The sequence below is a fragment of the Carassius carassius genome, chromosome 13 (assembly GCF_963082965.1).
Source record: "Carassius carassius chromosome 13, fCarCar2.1, whole genome shotgun sequence".
NCBI classification, from domain to species: Eukaryota; Metazoa; Chordata; class Actinopteri; order Cypriniformes; family Cyprinidae; genus Carassius; species Carassius carassius.
In genome coordinates this window covers 20,926,689-20,947,364 of record NC_081767.1, presented here as the reverse complement: position 1 = coordinate 20,947,364, position 20,676 = coordinate 20,926,689, and the positions used below count along the sequence as shown (strand labels likewise).

At 37.3% G+C, this 20,676-nt stretch overlaps 1 protein-coding gene across 2 annotated transcripts in view; it reads right to left on the bottom strand.

Moving 5' to 3' along the window:
- Positions 1-1,443: 1,443 nt before the first annotated feature.
- LOC132156079 (semaphorin-4B-like) overlaps positions 1,444-20,676 on the bottom strand; it is a 61,540-nt gene continuing 42,307 nt past the window's right edge. For both annotated transcript variants that reach the window (XM_059564918.1, XM_059564917.1), the window contains exons 3-15: positions 13,054-13,214; positions 12,487-12,549; positions 11,571-11,669; positions 10,961-11,072; positions 10,741-10,857; positions 9,864-10,021; positions 6,252-6,433; positions 5,628-5,778; positions 5,046-5,256; positions 4,322-4,437; positions 3,738-3,895; positions 2,896-2,984; positions 1,444-2,614 (exon numbers count right to left, since the gene is read on the bottom strand). In XM_059564918.1, the coding sequence (XP_059420901.1) occupies positions 1,851-2,614; positions 2,896-2,984; positions 3,738-3,895; positions 4,322-4,437; positions 5,046-5,256; positions 5,628-5,778; positions 6,252-6,433; positions 9,864-10,021; positions 10,741-10,857; positions 10,961-11,072; positions 11,571-11,669; positions 12,487-12,549; positions 13,054-13,214 (2,381 nt within the window). In that variant the 3' untranslated portion in view covers positions 1,444-1,850. The remainder of the gene's footprint in view (positions 2,615-2,895; positions 2,985-3,737; positions 3,896-4,321; positions 4,438-5,045; positions 5,257-5,627; positions 5,779-6,251; positions 6,434-9,863; positions 10,022-10,740; positions 10,858-10,960; positions 11,073-11,570; positions 11,670-12,486; positions 12,550-13,053; positions 13,215-20,676) is intronic.

The window sequence follows — 20,676 nt, the reverse complement described above, 5'->3', positions numbered from 1 at the left end:
TTATTTACCTATATGTCATTGCTCCCACACAAAAACATCTGTTAGCCTGCTTTGACTTAAGGTGTTACAGTGAACATGGCACTTTTTCATGGAAAAAAAAAATCTGCTGGTCACTTTACACTCTTCGGTAGCATAGATCTCATAGCTTAGCGCAAATTTGGCATGTAAAGTCTTAGCCACAAGTTTTAATTCTGTCCGACCGGAAATTCATCATTCGAATTTACAACATGGCAATAAAGGTATTAAATCTGAACAAAGTACACTTTTGAGTCAAGAGAACAGAGCTCTGGACAGATCCAAGGAGATCTGAAATGGTTCATTAAAATCTTTTAGCACAACAACCAATATGAATCAGTAAACAATCTCAAGACAAGACATTTGGTCACTTCCATTGACTGTATAATGCACTACTTCGAAGGACAGTTCAGCTGCAACTGAAAATTCTGTCATCATTTACTCACTCTCATGTTGTTCTAAACATGTGTGACCTTCTTTCTTCTGGGGAGCACAAATAGAGGTATTGTATTTTGAAGAATGTTTCTGCTGTTTTTGTCCAAGTGGGGCCCAAAACAAGACTGGAAACCACTTATTTCCATTTGACATTTGGAGGGGGCGTAAAAGACAGAATTTTCATTTGTGCATGAACTATCACTTTAAATCAGTGGTTCTCAACAGGGGCCTCGAAATGACTAATTAAACAATTTAAAAAAACCCAGTTCTTTGTCGTTGAAGCATCAGAATCCTATAAACTTAGATATATGAGAATTTAACATTTTAGATTTGGAAAAGTCATGTAAATTAAGAAAAACATATAACTCCATGGGCATTTTTCTAACGATTATATTTTAGCAAGTAGAAATTGTGAGTAAAAATTATTTTACCTTATCTAGTAAATCACATACAAGTGGAAAAGTCATGGGATTCTCTAATTATGTTCTGGACTATGGGGGGCTGTGGATTCAAAAAGGCTGAGAACCACTGGTTTAAATGGTCTATCACTGGTAGCAACTGATTTTGGTTGGGGGTATAAGGAACAGTTATTCAAATTCTTGCATCTTCAGAATGTAAATTGTGCCCTGGACATACTTATAGTATTGCTAACATGCCTTCTTTGGAGTTCTCTCCACACTGACACCCCACGGTGGGCTCTCTATATGCCTCAATCTTATTTGCATACCTTAACGTGTGTACCTCTGAGAAGCGGTGTAGAACACTGAGGTCGTAGCATCACTAAGTGTACTAGGACATCCGTGTGCTGTTTGTTAGCTCTCTACAAGATGCTTCTCCTTAATGTGATTTGCATAGTATGCCTACTATGTGCTGAGGTCATGATGATATACTGCGCAAAGGTTTTGCATATATCATCAAAGGCTTTGATGCACCACTATGCCTTATATTGTGTTGAAATGTCAGCTTATCATCTCACGTCAGGCACTAAGAATTTTCGTTTTCTCGTTCACAGGACGACCAACTCTACGTGGCAGACCGAGGGATGAGATAGGAGCATGACAGGTTAGTGAACCCTGAGGGCATCGTATTGCTTTCACACAGATGCCACCAGACATTTTTGGACGGACCGGGTGGGACGGCAAGATCGGCATGTCTCGCAATGCCCATTATTATTTTTCAAAGTGTACTCTAGGCCTTGTGTCCCGGTCAGCGTGGCTCTGGGGGTTTCACAGACTTGGCAGTGACTGAGAAATGTGAACAGATCACCAAGACAAAATGAGAGGAGACAAAGTGCAAAATAAAACCCAGTGATGGTACGTTTCCAGTCATTTTCAGTCTGTCCCTCACTTGGTGCTGTTCAGTTCAGAGGCCACTTTTTTTAACAGTCATCCCGAACAGAATTAAACGATCGAGTCTTTGATCTCCGAGCCCAGTCGCACTCGAGGCCGTGGACAAGTCGGCGAGATCTCAACGTGGCTCTCTTTTAAGTTCAAAGGTCTCTTTTCGGATTCGGAGAAGCTCTTGCTGTTCTCGGGTGAGGAGCATTCGTGGGTGGGAGTGCTGCAGATGTAGTTATCATTGAGCGTCTGGTAGCCCTTGTGGTCAGACACTGAGGGTGGGATGTTGTTGCCATTTAATGGAAGGCTTTCCGTGTGCTTCCCTGGAATTCGCGGTTTCTTCTGTTGCATGTTGGGGCACTCGCCTTCCTTCAGCATGGACTTCATCCTGCCTCGGTTCCTGTACGCCACGAACAACGAAAGGACCACCAGGGAGAACACGAGTAAGGCACACACAACAATCAGCTCATTCCAGTATGTTTTGGTTTTCTGCGGCGACCGTGTTTCCCCGGGTAGAATAATCGCTTCCCCTTGGGGTACCAGCTGCATTCGGGAACGTCCAGTCAGGGTGGTGCTTTCGTGCTCCACTTTGACGCAATAATTGGCCAGAAGTTGTCGGTAGCCACCTTCTTCTGACCAACATTGGTAGATCTCCTCCTTGTCCACTTGGGCTACAACCACCAGCCCGCCGTCAGGACTAGGGTAGACAAAACGCTCAGCGGTATGACTGTATTCCCATCGCCTCTCAGCCAAGTTGGATCGCAGCTTGCAGGGAAGAACCGTAAATATATTGGCTGGTATTTGTACCACATGGCATGATGGAACACCTGTGGGTTAGATGGTCTAATTAGTTACTAATAAATCAAACATTTATCTCACAAATTAGCAAAGCACCATCCAACCACTTCAATTACTTGCAGTCTATCAGAGCGTATTGCCAGAGGCGCTTTATGCGTTTGGTCATGCCACATGCCACAGTGCTTTTGTAAACGTAACAGCTTGTCTTAACCTCATGCACTCTACAGCACTTGGTGGTTTGTTGGAAATAAGTTCTTCAAATATTGATTCATACGGGGCTTAGATATTGTAAAACATGACTGTTACTCACGTGGTGGAGTTGGTTTTGCAGAACGGGGGTTAGCGATTGTTATTTTGCACACTGCAGTGTCGGCGTTATCAACATCTTGTTGCCAGTGACTATAAAGAAAAGAGCAGGGGTAAGAGGAAAATTCAATTCATCTGATTAAGTCTGGGGTCAGTAGGTAATGTTACAGAAGATTTCTAATTCAAATAAATGTTGTACTTTTGAAGTTACTATTCTAAGAATCCGAATATATATATATATATATATATATATATATATATATATATATATATATATATATATATATATATATATATATATATATATTGTGGTTATTGAGAAGCAAAAACTGTTTTCAATATTGATAATAATAAGAAATGTTTCCGGCGTACCAACTCAGTATTATGAAGATTTCTGAAGTATCATGTGACACAGAAGACTGAAGGGATGGGTGCTAAAAGTTTAGCTTTACCGATAATACTTACAATAATAATACGATAATATGGATAGAAACCAATAAAAACCAGTTAATCAGTTAGTTCAAATATTATTAATATATGCAAAAAAGAACAGGAAATTATGTCATAGAGAGCATCCTTGCAAACCCTCATGGATGTGTGTCAAGGTCAACAAGTCAACAAGTACATTATCCCATACTTGAACAGGCCTTAAGGAAAATATTTGAATTTTTTTTTTTTACTTTACGGTTACACCACAGTGTACTGTAGTACTCATTCATTTGTGTTTTTCTGAAACAAATTTACATGTTAATGGTTTAAATTTGTGTTTTAATACAGGTTTAAACTTCTTATAAGGATTGAAGTGCAACAGTTTGATGCTAGAGCAAGTAATTAAAATGTACTAACCTCTTAGTTGGCGCATGTTTGATATTTGAACACTGCTTCCCTGTCCAGGCACAGTAAGGATCTCTAGACAGCAAACACTCTCCACAGCTCTGGTAGTTGGAGCAGTTGGCAAGAGGGATTTCAACCAGCCCAGAATAGCTGGACACAAACAACAGCCCCTGTTGGAAATCCAAACACAACAGAAATAAGACACCTTCTCAGGATGTCCACTCCTTAGGCCAACCTATCTACAGATAGATCCAGTGTAGAAAGATGCTCGGTATGCATACAGTAAATGCTAATACATGATAATTGCACTGACAAAGGTAATAAGCCTTTTTAAAGTAGTTCTCGTGGTGTAACACATAGGCTGAATGATAGACTTAGTAGTATACAAACAGAGCAGACACTGTTTGTTTCCCATCTGTTCACAGTTCCTCAGAGAGGAAACAGGGATGCAATTATCTCCCTTCCAGGCCTCACTATCTCAGTGGCTGAAGGGTCCCTTTGCCTGCCATGCTGTCATTTCACTAATGCATCACGTTCTCCAGTGTGCATAACAAATGCAAATAGGATGAGTTTAAGAGTAAAATAAAGTACAGTACCTTCTCATCATCCAATTCGATGTGCTGTACAGACTGAGGCTCGGGGAAAATCACCAGCTCTTCAATGATATACATCTTGTCTTTAACGTTGATGGCTTTGTGAATTTTGCCATCATCTGAAACATAACACAAGTGATGTGAGATTATGTACTCAAAGGCCTGGGCCATTTTTGTTAACAGGTAGCATAACATTAAGTATGCTGCCAGCTGTGATGAGTGGAAAGTGGCTTTAGTAAGAAAATGGGAAACTGATCTTAACTTACTGGTAAATGAAGCTAACAATTTTTTTAATTTGTGTTAAAAGTGTATAAGGCAAAAAGATGGAAATTTCATACATAATTCAAATCTGTGTGTAAATCTTTTCCTGGTTTCACTCTGCTATGCTGAAAGAATGTTGGTAATCAAACACTCCCATAGTAAGATATATATATATATCTATCATACTATGGAAGTCAGGGGACCTGAAACTGTTTGGTTTGATTTTCCAAGTCTAAAATCCCTTGTAGTTAAATCCTAATGGGGATTGGGACAAGAATGTTAAATGGCTTTAATGCAGGTATATTAGTATAAAAATAGATTTGCCTCGGTGTACTAAAAAATTTAATTAAATTAAACAAATCTGATCTCGACCTGGCACAGTTTAACTTGAGTCTGTATTAGGTCAAGCCTAGTCTAGATTTACTGAGATTGCTTTGCATGTGTATATGGTGGTCTAAGACCTCACCTGTGCCGATGAAGAGCACATCGTATGTCTTGTGAAGAGCCTGTACTCGGTGCACTGCGAGCTGCGTGTAGCGCACGTTTCGTTTGAGAAGCAGAGGCTGGCTGCGGATCATGCTATCCATGAGGAAGTGGTCCTTCACAAAGTTCAACACTTTATCAGGCATGTGCAGGGAGGAGGAGATCCCTTGGGCGCGGGCCGTGTTAGTGATGCACTGCAGGAAGATGGAAAAAGACGCCTCAGAAACACTTTACAACTTTCAACACAAACATCAATGTGAAAGCATGTTTGAAAAGATCTTGTACTGAACTCACGGTCAAACAAACATTTTTCTAGATGCTGTCTGAGAATTAAACTTGGCAGCTAGAACTTGCATGTAAAATTCTTATTACAACTGATCACCAATATACAAGATGCTCTATATAAGTCACAATGAAATCAAAATACACCATTCTTATTTTTTATGCAGTGTTTATTAGAAATGATTTATCTGTGGACATCTTTTGTTTCTTTTTTTTAAAGTTCACAATAACATCTACTCTGATGTCACTATTAAAAACACACTAAAGAAAACACAAAACTTACCGCTCCAGGTCTGGGTTCTGGTACCGGATGGTTGTAGGTGTACCACTGCTGCGTCTCGCGATTAACTTCCCGGTAACGTCCATTAAACGCCTCTTCGACCTGGTCCATGGTGAATGCACATACAGCTGAGCTGTCTGACGCACCTTTGTACCTGCACACACAAGCACAGCAATCATTACAATCGATTTGCATATATGCATAATCGCCAAACAATCTCACAGACACACACCTTTAAGACAGTAGCAAGAGCTCAAAAATTTGCCTGCACACAAAATGCAATGCAGTGCGTCTCATTTAACCTCAGAAATAGCAGGTGTGTAGGCGGACACAAGAGGGAGGCTATTCTAAGCATCTGCAGTCTCGCTGACATCTCCTGCCTGTCCTGTATCTTTATCCCCTATGATAATGCACTCAATCAATACCCACAACTCCTACGCTAAGCACCACAAAAGCAGTCTGGTTGAGTGCCAGGCAGGTTTCAATAACAGAACTAAAAGACAAATGTCTTTTTTTCTAAAAGGTTTAAGTTTACAAAGGAACACAAACATAGCCACAACTATACACACTATATTATCTGTATACTAAATGGATTTTCAGGTGCTATAGTGTAGGCTGATACATTACCATTGTGAGGTGAAGACTCCATAAAACACAGTACTCTTCCAGGCCTCCTTGCTGGGGGTCAGTACAAACATGTCCTGGATGATGTTGAAAGGGAACCCATCATCAGGCAGTGAACACAGGAGCTGGGCTTTCAGAAAGGTTGTCCATTTCTTCTGAAGGACCCTCTCTCCACCTTTATCACCCTGTGGAAATACATACACATAGAAATCATTTTGTTATGAAACTTCCATAAATGTGAATGTAAAGTGAAGAGGTAATTTGCTAAGACTTGTTATGAACTCTTCTGACCATGAGAAGGAACTAGCAGCTGCTGTGGATGCCACAGATTTGAGACTTTAGTCTTTGCAACATTATAGATCTTCTTTATGTACCAAGAGCATGTAACACTCCAAAGAGAAAGGAAAAACTTAAATCGCATCATATGACCTCCTTAATATATTACTGACTTGACTTGAATGATTTCATTCCATATAGTATATAAAAAGTACTCTAAAAATAAACCAAAATATTTGTTTGAAAACAAAGAGCCAAAATGATCTAAAGGGAAAAAGACAAAAATGAAGGGAGGTTGGATAATAAACCTTATGACACAGGTAAAGAAGAAAGCCACACCATGAATCAACTAAATATTTTTGTTTTTCAGAGCAGCTTTATATTAGTGTCAACCCTCGCTTAAGCAGAACTTCATACTGAACAGCTGAACAAACAAATGGACGGAGAAATAAAATCAAATACAAGAACAGAAAGAGACATTTGGGCAGAGAGCAGAGAAACAGACAAATGTGAAGTACAAATGGCCTGAACGACAGCCAGAGGTACGTAAAGCAGAGGTCCCAAAAGCACTATACTTATTCATTCATCTCAGCTGCTCTCCAAAGAAAATGAGCTTTCCTCTAATTATAATATTATTGTAATCCAGCACGCTGGGCAACGCCTTCCTCTACCAGCAGGACGGCAACAACACATTCCAATAAAATCTTTTAAAGGGAAACTCCCACCCATCATTGAACAGCAGAGAGTTTAGCACTTTGAACAGCTGAAGGTTGAGTTAAGGGCAGTTCATACCAAGATCGATTACTATAAAGACAGCTGTTAGCACAGACACCAATGCATGGTAATGTTCTGTTTATTAAAAGTTTGCGCACAGTTTTGACGTCTGTGGTTTTAAATGCTCAAGCTCGAGTTGAATGGTTTTATCATTCATCAGCTAGAAAAAAAATATAAAAATATTGTTCCTCTTGTTTTTATCGTTCTAGCTATGTATAGGTTTGAACATCCCTCTTTAAACTTTATCATCATAGTATGTTTGAAAGGGCCTTTACCCTTTACACAATAATCCATACAAGTACTTGAACCATCAAAATAATGCAGTATAAAAAATGTAATTATTTTTCTTTTATGACTGACTATTTCTACTTAATGTAAACATACAGATAAAATTACATATACATTTATATAAAATTAGTATATATATAAATATATATATTTTTATATGTGTGTGTGTGTGTGTGTGTGTGCACATTTAAAAACTTTGCTCAGAAGGAACTGAGTTGCCATAGACGCAGCAGTTTCAACATATGCAATTCATTTTAAATTTGAAATCAAAGGATTACAGCTTCTGCTGCGCATTGTCTCATTGTCATTCCGAGTGTAAATGATAGGGTACGCTTTCAAATGCAAACCCCAGACACTATTCAAAAAGAATCTTAAAACAATAAGGAACTGTTTCAGTACATAAGCGGATAGTATGACATGCATCACAGTTTCCACTGGAATTTGACATGGCCATCAGTGCAGAAGTGCACCAATATCCAAATTATAGTGACACGTGATTGGAGTAAAAAAAAAAAAAAGAGAAGAAACCAAAATATAGAGAGTGCAGTGGAATTGAATTCATTCTCAGACTTCAAAAGCAAGATGAGAAGGCAAATGAATCTTGCAGATTTTTCACTCCGCTCATGCACCATTCAGACCAGACAAGGTCAGTGCTTTAACCCAACTGGCAATGCAGAGACTTTCTTAAGATTCAGATCACTCCTTGTGCACAAATGCCCTGCTTTGAGACGGTGGGCATAAGCAAATGAAATTCAATTTCAGAAAAGTCAAAGATCTGATAGGAAATGGCTCGCACATCAGCCTGTAAGTGTGTCTTTGTTGCATTTCACATCACAGAATGCATTACAATTAAATCTACCAATGGTATTTGCAGCAGTAATTACATTTGTTTACTATATGATAGGAGATAATGCACGATACCAAGAAAATGCAGTTTATAAACATAATCATTTCAGCCCCTTCCCATTCTCATGGCTGGGCTCCAGTGGTTCTGGCAGAAGGAATATGGGGCATGCTAGAAATGGAACCTGGGATAATGTTTAAGGTACTGGATGCAAATAAGCAAGCCATGTTTCCCTGGCCTAGTAACCATTTTACTGTCAGGAGACATTTCATGGTGCCTGTGTGATTATCCACATTACAATGCAGGGAGACAGGAGAGCATAAACCTTGAAAACAGAAATCATTAGTTAATTATGCTTAGTGAAGCTGGTTTAAAAAGCCTGTTTAAATGCGCTACATGGCAATCACTGAATTTTTCTATTCATCACTGTTTGAAAATACCAAGTGGTCAAAGTTAGCATAGCACCGTTAACCCCTGCTTGTAGATGCCATAACTACACTTCTATCAGGACCACTATCGTCAAAATGATTGACACTTTGCAAACAGTTTGGGTTGGCGGTATGGTTCTGTTCTGGGTAAAAGCTCCCTGCTCATCCATGCAGACTGTCATAAATGAGCAGGGAGAGCACCAGTAACCCCCTAGGATAAACAGAACAGAACCAAATGCAGATACCATTAATGTTCTTAAATACATTTTAATTTAATAACATTATTAAAGATAAAAAGATTCTGATTCAATTCAAAATTGTACTTTTCAATTGTCCAATATTTAATGTATGGAAACATACATTTGACTGTTACTTTGTGCTTTCTAAATTATTAAATGACTCCCATTATTAAATTGACTATTTATGAGCTCTTTTCCCTGTTTAGAGTTTGGCACTTTGTACATATGATACCATTGGCCATTTAGTGTTTTTCCTGGAGATCCAGTCACATAGCATTTACAGCTCAAATGATTGGCTAGAAAATACTCAGATGTATCCATAGGATAGTTTTCTCCAGGGAGTATTTCTCTTTAGAAGAACTGTGAGGAATGTGTGTGTTTTGTACTGTATGTAATGTGCATTTTCAGCTGCTCGTCAACTTGACGGATGAATGCTAATATTTGCTGAGCAGTGATAAGAATTTGAGGTGGACCATAAAAAAGGGAGTGTTCTACATTGAAGAATGCATCTTTGTACCACAAACCTTCTAATCTCTCTGAACCTCTCTTACCTCGGTGTGACAGATAAAAACTATCATGTAGTCCATAGCACTTGCACAAACTTATGCACCATTGATAACATGCACAAACATACTGGCATGTATTCCTTTGCATTTCATAGGGGGAGGTGGAGGGGTGTATAAATGTTCTGTTTGTACATGTATGTAGGGGAATAGCCCTAATCTAACCACCTTCAACACTGTGTTTATGCCAAACTGTCCCTCACCTTACAAACACGAGCGATGCGTGACACAATGGTGTTGTCAAAGAAATCGAACTCCTTTCCCGCTTCACTGAAGAAGAAGTAAATCTTATCATCATCGCCAACCATGTTGCCTTTGGGCAAACTCTCCTGAATATAAGCTGAGCCCACAAAAGCAGGGTCTGTGGGAGACATAAAAACAAGTGTCAATCTATGCCATGGAACATACACAGAGACAGCAGTGTTTGTAAGTAATGTGGACTTTGTGTTTCAAATATAGCCACTGGTCAACCTGAAACCCCTTTTACATGCTAATCTTTAGTTGTAATTACTGAGAGAAATCATTTGTTAAACTATCAGTGTGCTTCATCTTTCATCAACTTTGCCTCTTATTGAAAAATATTAAGCTATTACTTAGTACTCTTTAGTAAAGTGAGAAGGGTTCACCTTTGTAAACTGACACATTTTCTCTCTCTCTCTCTCTCTCTCTCTCTGTAGTCTTGCTTTACATGAATTATTCTCTCCTGTGCCAAAATTGCCTCTCAGTGGTAAGTTCAAGGGAGATGAGTCCATAAAGATAACAGAATGGGGGGAATTGTGCCCATTTACTTCCATGCTGTTTGCACATTTGTAGCGCCTGAATTACTTAAAGGGATAGTTCAACAAAAATTTTAATATTATATATACATAATATAGTATTTTATGTCACTTTTCACAATAAATATTGTTCCTAAGAAGTTTTATTGTGAATATACAGTAAGGGAAAATGGTCATGAAAACTTCCTAAAAGATGTTAGCACCTGGTCAAACTGAATTGTGGCAAGTGTTTAATGTGCAAGTGCAGCAATTGTGAGTGAATATATCCTATTAAGAGCAGGATGGAAGTGAATGTGGCTTTTACCTTGAAGCCAGTTCAGTGAGTTTTCAGTCTTTAACGCTGTACCCTGGCCAAGGCTCTTGTAAATGATGGGTTCATTCCCTTGGAAGTTACTGACTGTGCCGGCATACAGTTCTCCATCTGTGAAACCATAATTTCAAACCAACAGATATTAAAAAAGCAAGTCAGAAATTAGTGTTGCACAAATTACACAAATTACAAATTAATTTTTTGTGGGACATACCGGCCATGATAGCCGTAGACTTGTATTCAGGGTTGAAAGGACACCGGCTGCGACCATCTTCGATGACTATTTCTCCCATTTCATTGCGCACCAGGGAAAAATCAGATGTGTTCTGGAGAAAAAAAAGACACACATTCTTATAATAACAGCAAACACTGTCTCTTGTATCAACTGTCCTGATGGCTTACTGCCTGTGTAGCTCTAAACAATGATTTATTATTCTTATTTTTCTGAACAGAACATCATGTTATTGCAATAAGTCTGGAGAGATTTTCAGGGGACAGTTGTCATAGAATCAACTCATGTAGGCAAAGTACACTATCCTAAAGCTGCAATTTTATTGTTCAGTGTTGACCCCTCGGATGCACAGACCGATCCAGGCATAGTCTCTAGAGTGAAGGGTCTAAGTAAAGTGCAGGGCCATAATAATTTCTCATCCGAGCAGCATCTACCCTTAGGAAAAGAGCGGAAGAGTGTATTTCTGAGGACATTTTGATTGACTGAGTAAATTACATGGATAATTAATTCCTCCCCTGCAGCCTGTAAAAAGCATGGAGGGAGGGGGTGAAATCCTGCAAGAGGACAGAACAAAATGAAACACAGTACTTACGATGTATGCGCAGATAGGGCTGAAAGCATATGTTCCACAAACGTACAGGTGAGTGCTGTTCACACGCAGTAAAATCTTGATGTAATTGAAGCAGTCAGTCTGGAGTCAGAAAGAGAAAAAGGGAAATGCATAAGAGAAGGAGAAACAGATAACAATTTAAGACTAAACACATGGATGTGACAGTTACTAAAGTGTAGGATCTTGATGCTCCCATTAGCTCATTTGGAGTCCTAACATTTTTGATACCAAGAACCCCAAAATTTGATGATCCCCTTGCATTTGACCCTGTTCCTGTAATAAAAAGTCAGCTATGTATTTTCATGAATATGAAATTTAATAAGTAAATAATGACAGATTTGACTTTTTGGGTAAACGTATGGTTTTCGTGCAAATGAATTTTCAAAGATACAAAACTAATACACATAAACAGTTGAATGTTAAATAAAGGCAAATGTTCAAAGCAAGCATCAGGTTGTGTGCACAAGTGTTGCCTGGCTGGGCCTCAGAACTTGCATTCACATCACTAGGTTTGATCTAAATCCTCTGTAATAGTCTGGGAGAGGTTTCTGGCAGCTGTGTGTCATCGGTATCAAGAAACAGCAGTTATTACTGTGTCTTCATCAGGGTCCCAACATCCACCCAAACCTGGCTCCTAAAACAAATCAATCTGGCAGCAAATTAGGCATGCGGATTATTAATCTAATAACAGCCTTTATGCAGTGTCAAGCTTTCAGGGAAATTACAGTGTGGACGTGTCAAGGCAATAATTGGTCCTACGAACTGAAAGAAGAGTGACGGGCAGTTTCTCGGATTCAAATTAGCAGTCATATTGTAAATATCTATTTTAGAGACCCACCTCTTACTGGAGTTATATGAATCGACATGGAACTTCATGCTGAAATATACAGACACTCACCTGTAAATCTTTCCCTTTGAAACTGCACTCTTCTCTCTTTATCTGTGGTGTTCTCCATGTTAACTGAAAAAGTGAAAATTGCAAGCTGCAGTTACATTAAAGTGTGCATTTAAAGTAAGACGATGCATTAACACGGACATGAGTAGGCCTACAGTGAGTCACAGTGAGTTGACTGTAACACACTGCACTCTCGCCGCTCTTTAACGTTCAGAATGAATCGAGCAACACAGAATACTTGCAGTGAACTACGAAAGTCTATTTTTGACTTAAAAAGTTAATTTGTTGAAAAGTAAAATGGAGTAATAACCTGCAAAAACACAAAAGCGGGAAGTGGGACAACTGGTAAAGTAGGACACGCAGAATTTTATTCATTGCACCAATGATACAGATGACAAATTGTCCCACTTTACCTGTATTCACTCTTATGTGTACAAAACGTATGGTTGTGCTTAAGTGATGTCTATACCCAACATTAATGATATTCCACTCTCGTTTACTAATGTCCATATTGCAGACTAATGCACATGCTTATACATCCTCCAAAATAAAACACACAGACGTACTCACATTACGCTGCAGCTGTGTTCTGCTGATATCGGTGATATTGAGTGCGAAGAGAGTCTCTCGAGCTCCAACGTACAGCATGTTATCCTCTTTACTGAGGAGCAGAGAGGTGTAATTGAAGACTCTGTCGGGTGAAAATCTCTTGGCCGACCTCTCGTTTGCATCTGTGAGCAGATATGAAAAAAAGAGAGGAGAGAAGGAAGAATGTCAGCAAAACCGAGCCAAAAAGATTTAATACTGGAGATATGATAAATGTGCAAAAGTCAGACATGTGATCATGCTTCTCAGTTGTTGTTTTTTCTTAAAGACACAGATTTTACATTGTAGTTTTGGATAATAGTGAAGAAAAATGAACAAAAATACCTTTAAATTGAACTTTAAATGTATTAATAATATACTATTAAGATAGAAATGATTTTCTTTTTTGTTTATTGTCAAATTAAGCCATATGCAATGTAGTTTTAATGGTATTCTCTTTTACTTTGCATAGTTTTTAATCATAATTATCAAGGATGAAGATGTTAATAAACAAATAATTCGCCCTGAACAACCCTGGGATTCATTGTTGGGTCAGTTCAGAACCCCTGCTTTTTAGTGTATTTGATAATAATGTCAAATGTTTTCTACTGGCTTGCAGTGAGAAAGCTAAAACCTGTTACAGCCACAAAAAGTGTCTGAATCAGTGTTGAATGAGCATTTGTGTGGTCACAACTAGCTCAGAGACAGATGTTCATCTCTTAATCAAAGATAACGCACTGCATCATTATCGTGGCAGTCCCTGCAGGCTGTTTCTCTGTTTCCATGACAATGGCATCAATAGGAAGCAGTATTTTTTCTACCAGTAGGGGGTGTTTGTTAAGAGGGTTAAGGGCACTGTGATTTACTCAAATTCCCATCAGAATACTTTAGAATGGCTTTTTTATGACTTCAGACGAGCCACTTGAGAACTTGGTGGTGATTCAGACAGTGTGGAAAATGAAATGTGTGGAAATGGACTTTCATCTCATCTCTCCACAGGCTGGCACAACGAAGCAGTACTCTCATGCTACAATGACATAATTTCAAGATAGCAGCTCCTCTGGTCTTAAGATGCATGTCAAATCAGTGTCAACAGGCTGTACACACAAACTTCAGGACTACATGGCAGATGACAAAATGTTCTCCTCATCTGTCATTGGCTTAATGGTTGAATCCCACTTGTCTTTCAGTCCAACATACTCAGAAATGAAAAAAAAAAACCCTGTGACCTGGTATTATATACTTCCTCCCATTCCAGAAAAAAAAAAAAAAAAAAAAAAAAATAGAGTATTCAGGAAACCAGGAAACCGTTTTTTTTTTTTTTTTTAGGTTCAAACATGAACTGGCATTTTTCCTTTACATACTTCCTCCTATTCCAGTTAAAAAATAAAATAAAATAAAATAGAATAGTGGAGTATTCAGGAAATATGCTTGGGGGAAAACAAAATTTAATGTTTAAACATGAACTGGCATTTTTCTGTCACATACTTCCTCCTATTCCAGTTTAAAATAAAATAATATAGAATATTCAGAAAACCATTTTTTTTCTTTCTTTTTTTATGTTTGAACATGAACTGGCATTTTTCTGTCACATACTTCCTCCTAGGCCACTAAAATAAAATAAAATAAAATAAAATAAAATAAAATAAAATAAAATAAAATAAAATAAAATAAAATAAAATAAAATAAAATAAAATAAAATAAAATAAAATAAAATAAAATAGTATTCAGGAAATATGTTTAAGGAAAAAAAAGTAAAATGTTTAAACATTTTCCTGTTGAATACTTCCTCCTATTTCAGATTATTATGCAGATAAAAAAAATAAATAAAAAAAATAATAAAAATAAAATAAAATCTTTCACATACCCAAAAAGGACACACACCTTTACTAAATGCATATAAATTATACATGCTGTCAGCCTTTGTCTATAGTAAAGGTGTTCAACATAGTGTTCAACAATATCATATAAAATATCTTATAAAATACAAGGTCACTGGGTATAAATGCTAAAGCTATAGTGGCATACAAGCTGTGCTATCGATTCACTTGATTTACAGAATATTTGCAAGACATCCACTTCTGGTAGGTCTCTTACTTAGAGAGCATGTAATCATTACACTGATTATGCTCCCATGGGTGACTCTGAGCTGAGGTAAGATTCTAAAAAGCGGCTGTTTCTCTGGGAGCTGCTGCAGAGGGTCTGCGCGCTCGCCTCCTGAATCCCGGGGGAGACAATGCGGTAATAATAGGGCATCAGTCCTCAACCAGGAGGGCTTATTACAACTGAATCCAGTCTGCTAAACCGCAGGAGGGGATCAACACGGCACATTAGTGGCATGCTACTAGTCTCTGCCTCTGTGTGTCTCGTATTTCCCCTCTCTCTGATTACAGGATGCAACAGGGCACCACTCTACATCAGCAGCATTCATTTCAGAGGGTCTGGGGAGAAATTTATTGGCGATTTAGTGATACAAGAACAAAGGGCAATAGCTGCAACCAAACAGAGCTTAAGTGGGATTTGCACAGGCAGAAACCGTTCCCCCAATTATTTTCCAGAGTGGCAGAATCCCTGTATCTCACACAAATAATTGTGCCCCATTACGGGGAAATCACACATATGAATGTTTTTCTGATCACTTCACTGTTAAATCCAAATAATGACAGTTGGTTGTGTTAAAGCTATTACAGTGTTGCGTGTTACTTAACAGTATATATTAGTAAATGCAATGATAAATATAAATATTATATATGATGTCAATACAATATATATATATATATATATATATATATATATATATATATATATATATATATATATATATATATATATTTTTTTTTTTTTTTTTTTTTTTTTTTCACTTTTCAAAGTCAAGTGGTTACGGTGGTCTGCAAAAACTCACATACTTCCTTTAAGGTACAGTTAAGGTACAGTAGGAGGTGTTGCTATGCAATTATTAACGTCTTCTGACTGTTCTAGCACTAGATATTTAGCATTTCTAAATGGTCACTAGGGTGTTATGGGTGGTTACTGCCCACCTTAATAATATCTGAATATAAATGATTCACAAATAATTATTGAATAATTGAGTATATTAATATGTATATTTTTATATTATTGCTAACATTAGTGTTATATTAATATAATATATTTATTTTCATATAATATACTTTGTAATACTTATATAATACTTAAATACATTTCTATATTTTATTTTAAAAAACTGTTAAGTTGGTCATAAAGCAGCTGTTACACTTTGCGAAATGATATAATGAAATTAAAGAATAATGAATGAACAAATCTATACAAAACAAATGACCACTGATATGTCTGAAAGACAAGCATGGCAGGTTAAACAACACAATATATATATATATATATATATATATATATATATATATATATATATATATATATATATATATATATATACACAGTACAGACCAAAAGTTTGGACACACCTTCTCATTCAAAGAGTTTTCTTTATTTTCATGACTATAAAAATTGTAGATTCACACTGAAGGCATCAAAACTATGAATTAACATGTGGAATTATATACATAACAAAAAAGTGTGAAACAACTGAAAATATGTCATATTGTAGGTTCTTCAAAGTAGCCACCTTTTGCTTTGATTACTGCTTTGCACACTCTTGGCATACTCTTGATGAGATTCAAGAGGTAGTCACCTGAAATGGTCTTCCAACAGTCTTGAAGGAGTTCCCCAAGAGATGCTTGGCACTTGTTGGCCCTTTTGCCTTCTGTCTGCGGTCCAGCTCACCCCTAAACCATCTCGATTGGGTTCAGGTCCGGTGACTGTGGAGGCCAGGTCATCTGGCGCAGCACCCCATCACTCTCCTTCTTGGTCAAATAGCCCTTGATGCCTTCAGTGTGACTCTACAATTTTCATAGTCATGAAAATAAAGAAAACTCTTTGAATTTGAAAGTGTGTCCAAACTTTTGGTCTGTACTGTATATATATATATATATGAAAAGGGGGCAGCAATAAGCATGTCCAAATGGGGGGGTGGTGGTGGCGCAGTGGATAAGACACAGTATTTGGTGTGAGAGACCCGGGTTTGAATCCACTGTGAGACACCAATGTGTCCCTGAGCAAGACACTTAACCCCTAGTTGCTCCAGAGGCGTGCGACCTCTGACATATATAGCAATTGTAAGTCGCTTTGGATAAAAAGCGTCAGCTAAATGAATAAATGTAAATGTAAGTCATTATAAAATTCTAAAAACATACTTACTACTGCCCCCCCCCCCCCCCTTTATATTGTTTAAAGAATATTTTTTACTCCAAATATATTGTTAATTCTCACCTTGTGCTCATAGTTGTAATTATAAACATAACATTTGGTCAGTTGCATAGATGCATAAGTTCAAATCAGATCGGAATATTTAGCATATGCCTATGATCTGAACTCAACGCAGCTCCTACTACACTCCATTTTGGAAATGAATGACTTCTGGTTTGTCATTTCTTATTTGTTAGAGATGGTGAAAAGTTGGCTTACGCATGATGAATTGTAATAGTAATGCAAGCACCTAATATTATTTACTGTTGCATTGTCTTAGTCACTCTATGTTGGAATTTTTATGCTCATTTAATGAGTAACATGCTGCAACACAAGCTATAAAATGGATACAGAGCTGCCCACGTCCAGCACTAATTAAATGCAGACCACTTCAAATAAGAAAGGTCTTTGGCAATATCGGGTTGTTTTGGTTTTTGTGTAAGCACTTATGTTCGAGATCTCTATCTGTAACCACTTATGCGGTTTTAAAAAGGTGTGATTGCGAAACGCAAGGAAAGAACAGCTCCACTGAAAATGAACTGCAACAAACAAAACTGATTAAGGATGTCATGGAACGCAGTTCCAGAAAACTTTAAATAAACTTTGAAAAAATGGTGGCGGAATGACCCCATCTAACCCCAAATTTCTGATGCCCTGCTCATCGATTCTCATGTCTTGAATCATTAGCAATCCCCCCACAGACAATATGGTCTCTCTCTCAATGAGTCTGTGGGTATTATTGTTTGAATTGATTGAGGTCAGTTCCCATAGGGCAATTCCATGACGACAGCTGCTGCTATTCGCTTCTTCCAAACTACACTGATGCATTCTGGGAAAAAGGCTTATCCTGTCAACAAGAGAAAGAGGTACTTATGAGGCGAGTAGTTATTGTCTATTGTGCTACAGTGGTACAAAATATCATAACTTGTACGTTCTTGTCTTGTTGACCCTCAAGTCTCCCATGTATTTCTCAGTCTGATCTACTATATTATGAGACACACTACAGATCATTACTGTCATTATGCAATTACGTCTTTGTTTTTTTCTTTTTTGGAGAAAGCCACTACTAAATGGACTGCCATATCAGCAGCTCTTTGCTTTCTAATCCATTTAGAGAGAAATTAATTAGGCAGGCTTTTAGGGAACCCTTCTATGTTCAATTTTCAGAGCTGAAATCCTTAAGGCTGCTCGAACAGTACATTCCCAAAGTTAATTAGAGACACAGAGCATCCCGTCGAAAACAGCGGCTGTGTGCGGCAGTCTGGCCGTCAGTGTGAAAGATCAAAGCTCTGTTTTGTTTAGGCCTCAGCAGACGGCTCATTTAAGTAAATAGTGTATCTGACGATTTGAGCTTTCAGAAAAAAAACGAAAAAAAGAACGTTAAATGCTTATTACAATCCTACACAAATCTTTTTTCAGCCACACTGTACTGCTATTAGTAATGTCTTGCTATTAAACAGCAAAGATTGAAAAGCTATTTACCAAAACCCAAACTTTAAACCTAGTGTTTATACGAGTTTGCATTATTTCTCACCTTGTCTAGCACCAGGTAAATAAAGTATGCTCTGAAGGAGAAATTATGTCATCTCCAGGTGTCAGGAGAATGACAAGCCCCCTGTTGTGTTAAATGACAAAGTGCTGACTGTTGGAGCTGCTTTTGATTTTGGGAAAAACAATCTGGGAAAAATGTTCTCTTCAATTGCTTCGTTGTAAACAGTGCTTAAGAATTATGATGACAAGTTTTTCAGGAACATTTACAGGAACATCGAGATCTGTTTGTTCTTGGAAGCTCATGAACATGCTATAAATTTAAAATTCTGTGCTTTATGGTGATGGGAGAAAAAGGACAGTTCTTTTTCTATTCAGAAATATCTCAATATCATCTAACAGCCTACAGATCCCTAGTGGGACATTCCTACAACACTCCTTCAAAATCATTTTCTTCTCTTTTTACTGGATTTGTTAGACTCCAATCAGAATTAATTGAGACTTAATAGCTTAATACTTTGTTTGATAATTTAACATTTGGACAGTTAACTAATGTTAACCAGTGTACCTATAATGGTGCTGGTTATCTCTCAGCTAACAATTCTAACCATATTATATGAGAAGTGTGCATTGCACTGTATCTGAGTGACATTAGTTATACTTACGTTAGTATAGTAAACTGTAACATTTAAATATTTGAGATGCAATATTGGAAATGGAGTTCACAAAGCACATCATCAGCAAATAGTATTGCTCCTAAAGACATATGAGTCCATTTAAAGTGTTGGTATACAAGCTAAAATCTTTTCTAACCACCCTGAAATGAAAATTGTTGCCCGGAGGCTGACAGAACTGTGAGTGGAACATGTCTGTTTTTGGACTGTTTTTATGACGATGCAAACCACATTAATCTGGCAAAAAAGTCAGTAAGATTTATATTATTATTCAGCAAGGATGCATTAAATTAATCATAAATTGCATTTATAATGTCACAAATTTAGTATTATATATATATATATATATATATATATATATATATATATATATATATATATATATATTTTTTTTTTTTTGTACTTTCTAAGCAGCAAGAATTAGGCAAGTTTAGGAAAGTCTCTTTAGCACCAAATTAACATATAAGAATGATTTCTGAAAGATCATGTTAACATTGAAGACTAGAGTAATGGCTGCTGAAAATTCAGCTTTGCTACTGTACATATAAAATGTAATAAATTTACATTTTTTAAATATATTAAAATATAAAACAGCTCTTTTCATTTGCAATACTATTTTACAATATTACTGTTTTTACTGTCACTGTCTTTTGATCAAATAAATGCAGTAAGTATAAGAGACTTCTTTTAAAAACATGTAAAATTACTGACCCCAAACTTTTGAATACAGTCTGTGTTCAAAAACATTTATGGCACAATGCCAGAGGTGGAAAGAGTACAAAAATATTCTACTCAAGTAAAAGTACCATTACATTAATGAAATTTTACTTAAGTACAAGTAAAAGTACCAGTCTAAAAATCTACTCAAGTAGAAGTAAAAAGTAGCTAATTTAAAATGTACTCAGAGTAAAAATTACTTAGTTACATTTTTAACAGTGGGAGGGAGTCAAAAATGGGACAGGCCAAGGGTGTCAAACTTAGTTCCTGGAGGGCCACAGTCCTGCACAGTTTAGATTTAACCCTAATTAAATACACCTGATCCAGCTAATCTAATCATTTAGGTTTATTTGAAAACTACATGATATGTGTGCTGGAGCAGGGTTAGAACTAAACTCTGCAGGGCCACGGCCCTCCAGGAACTGAG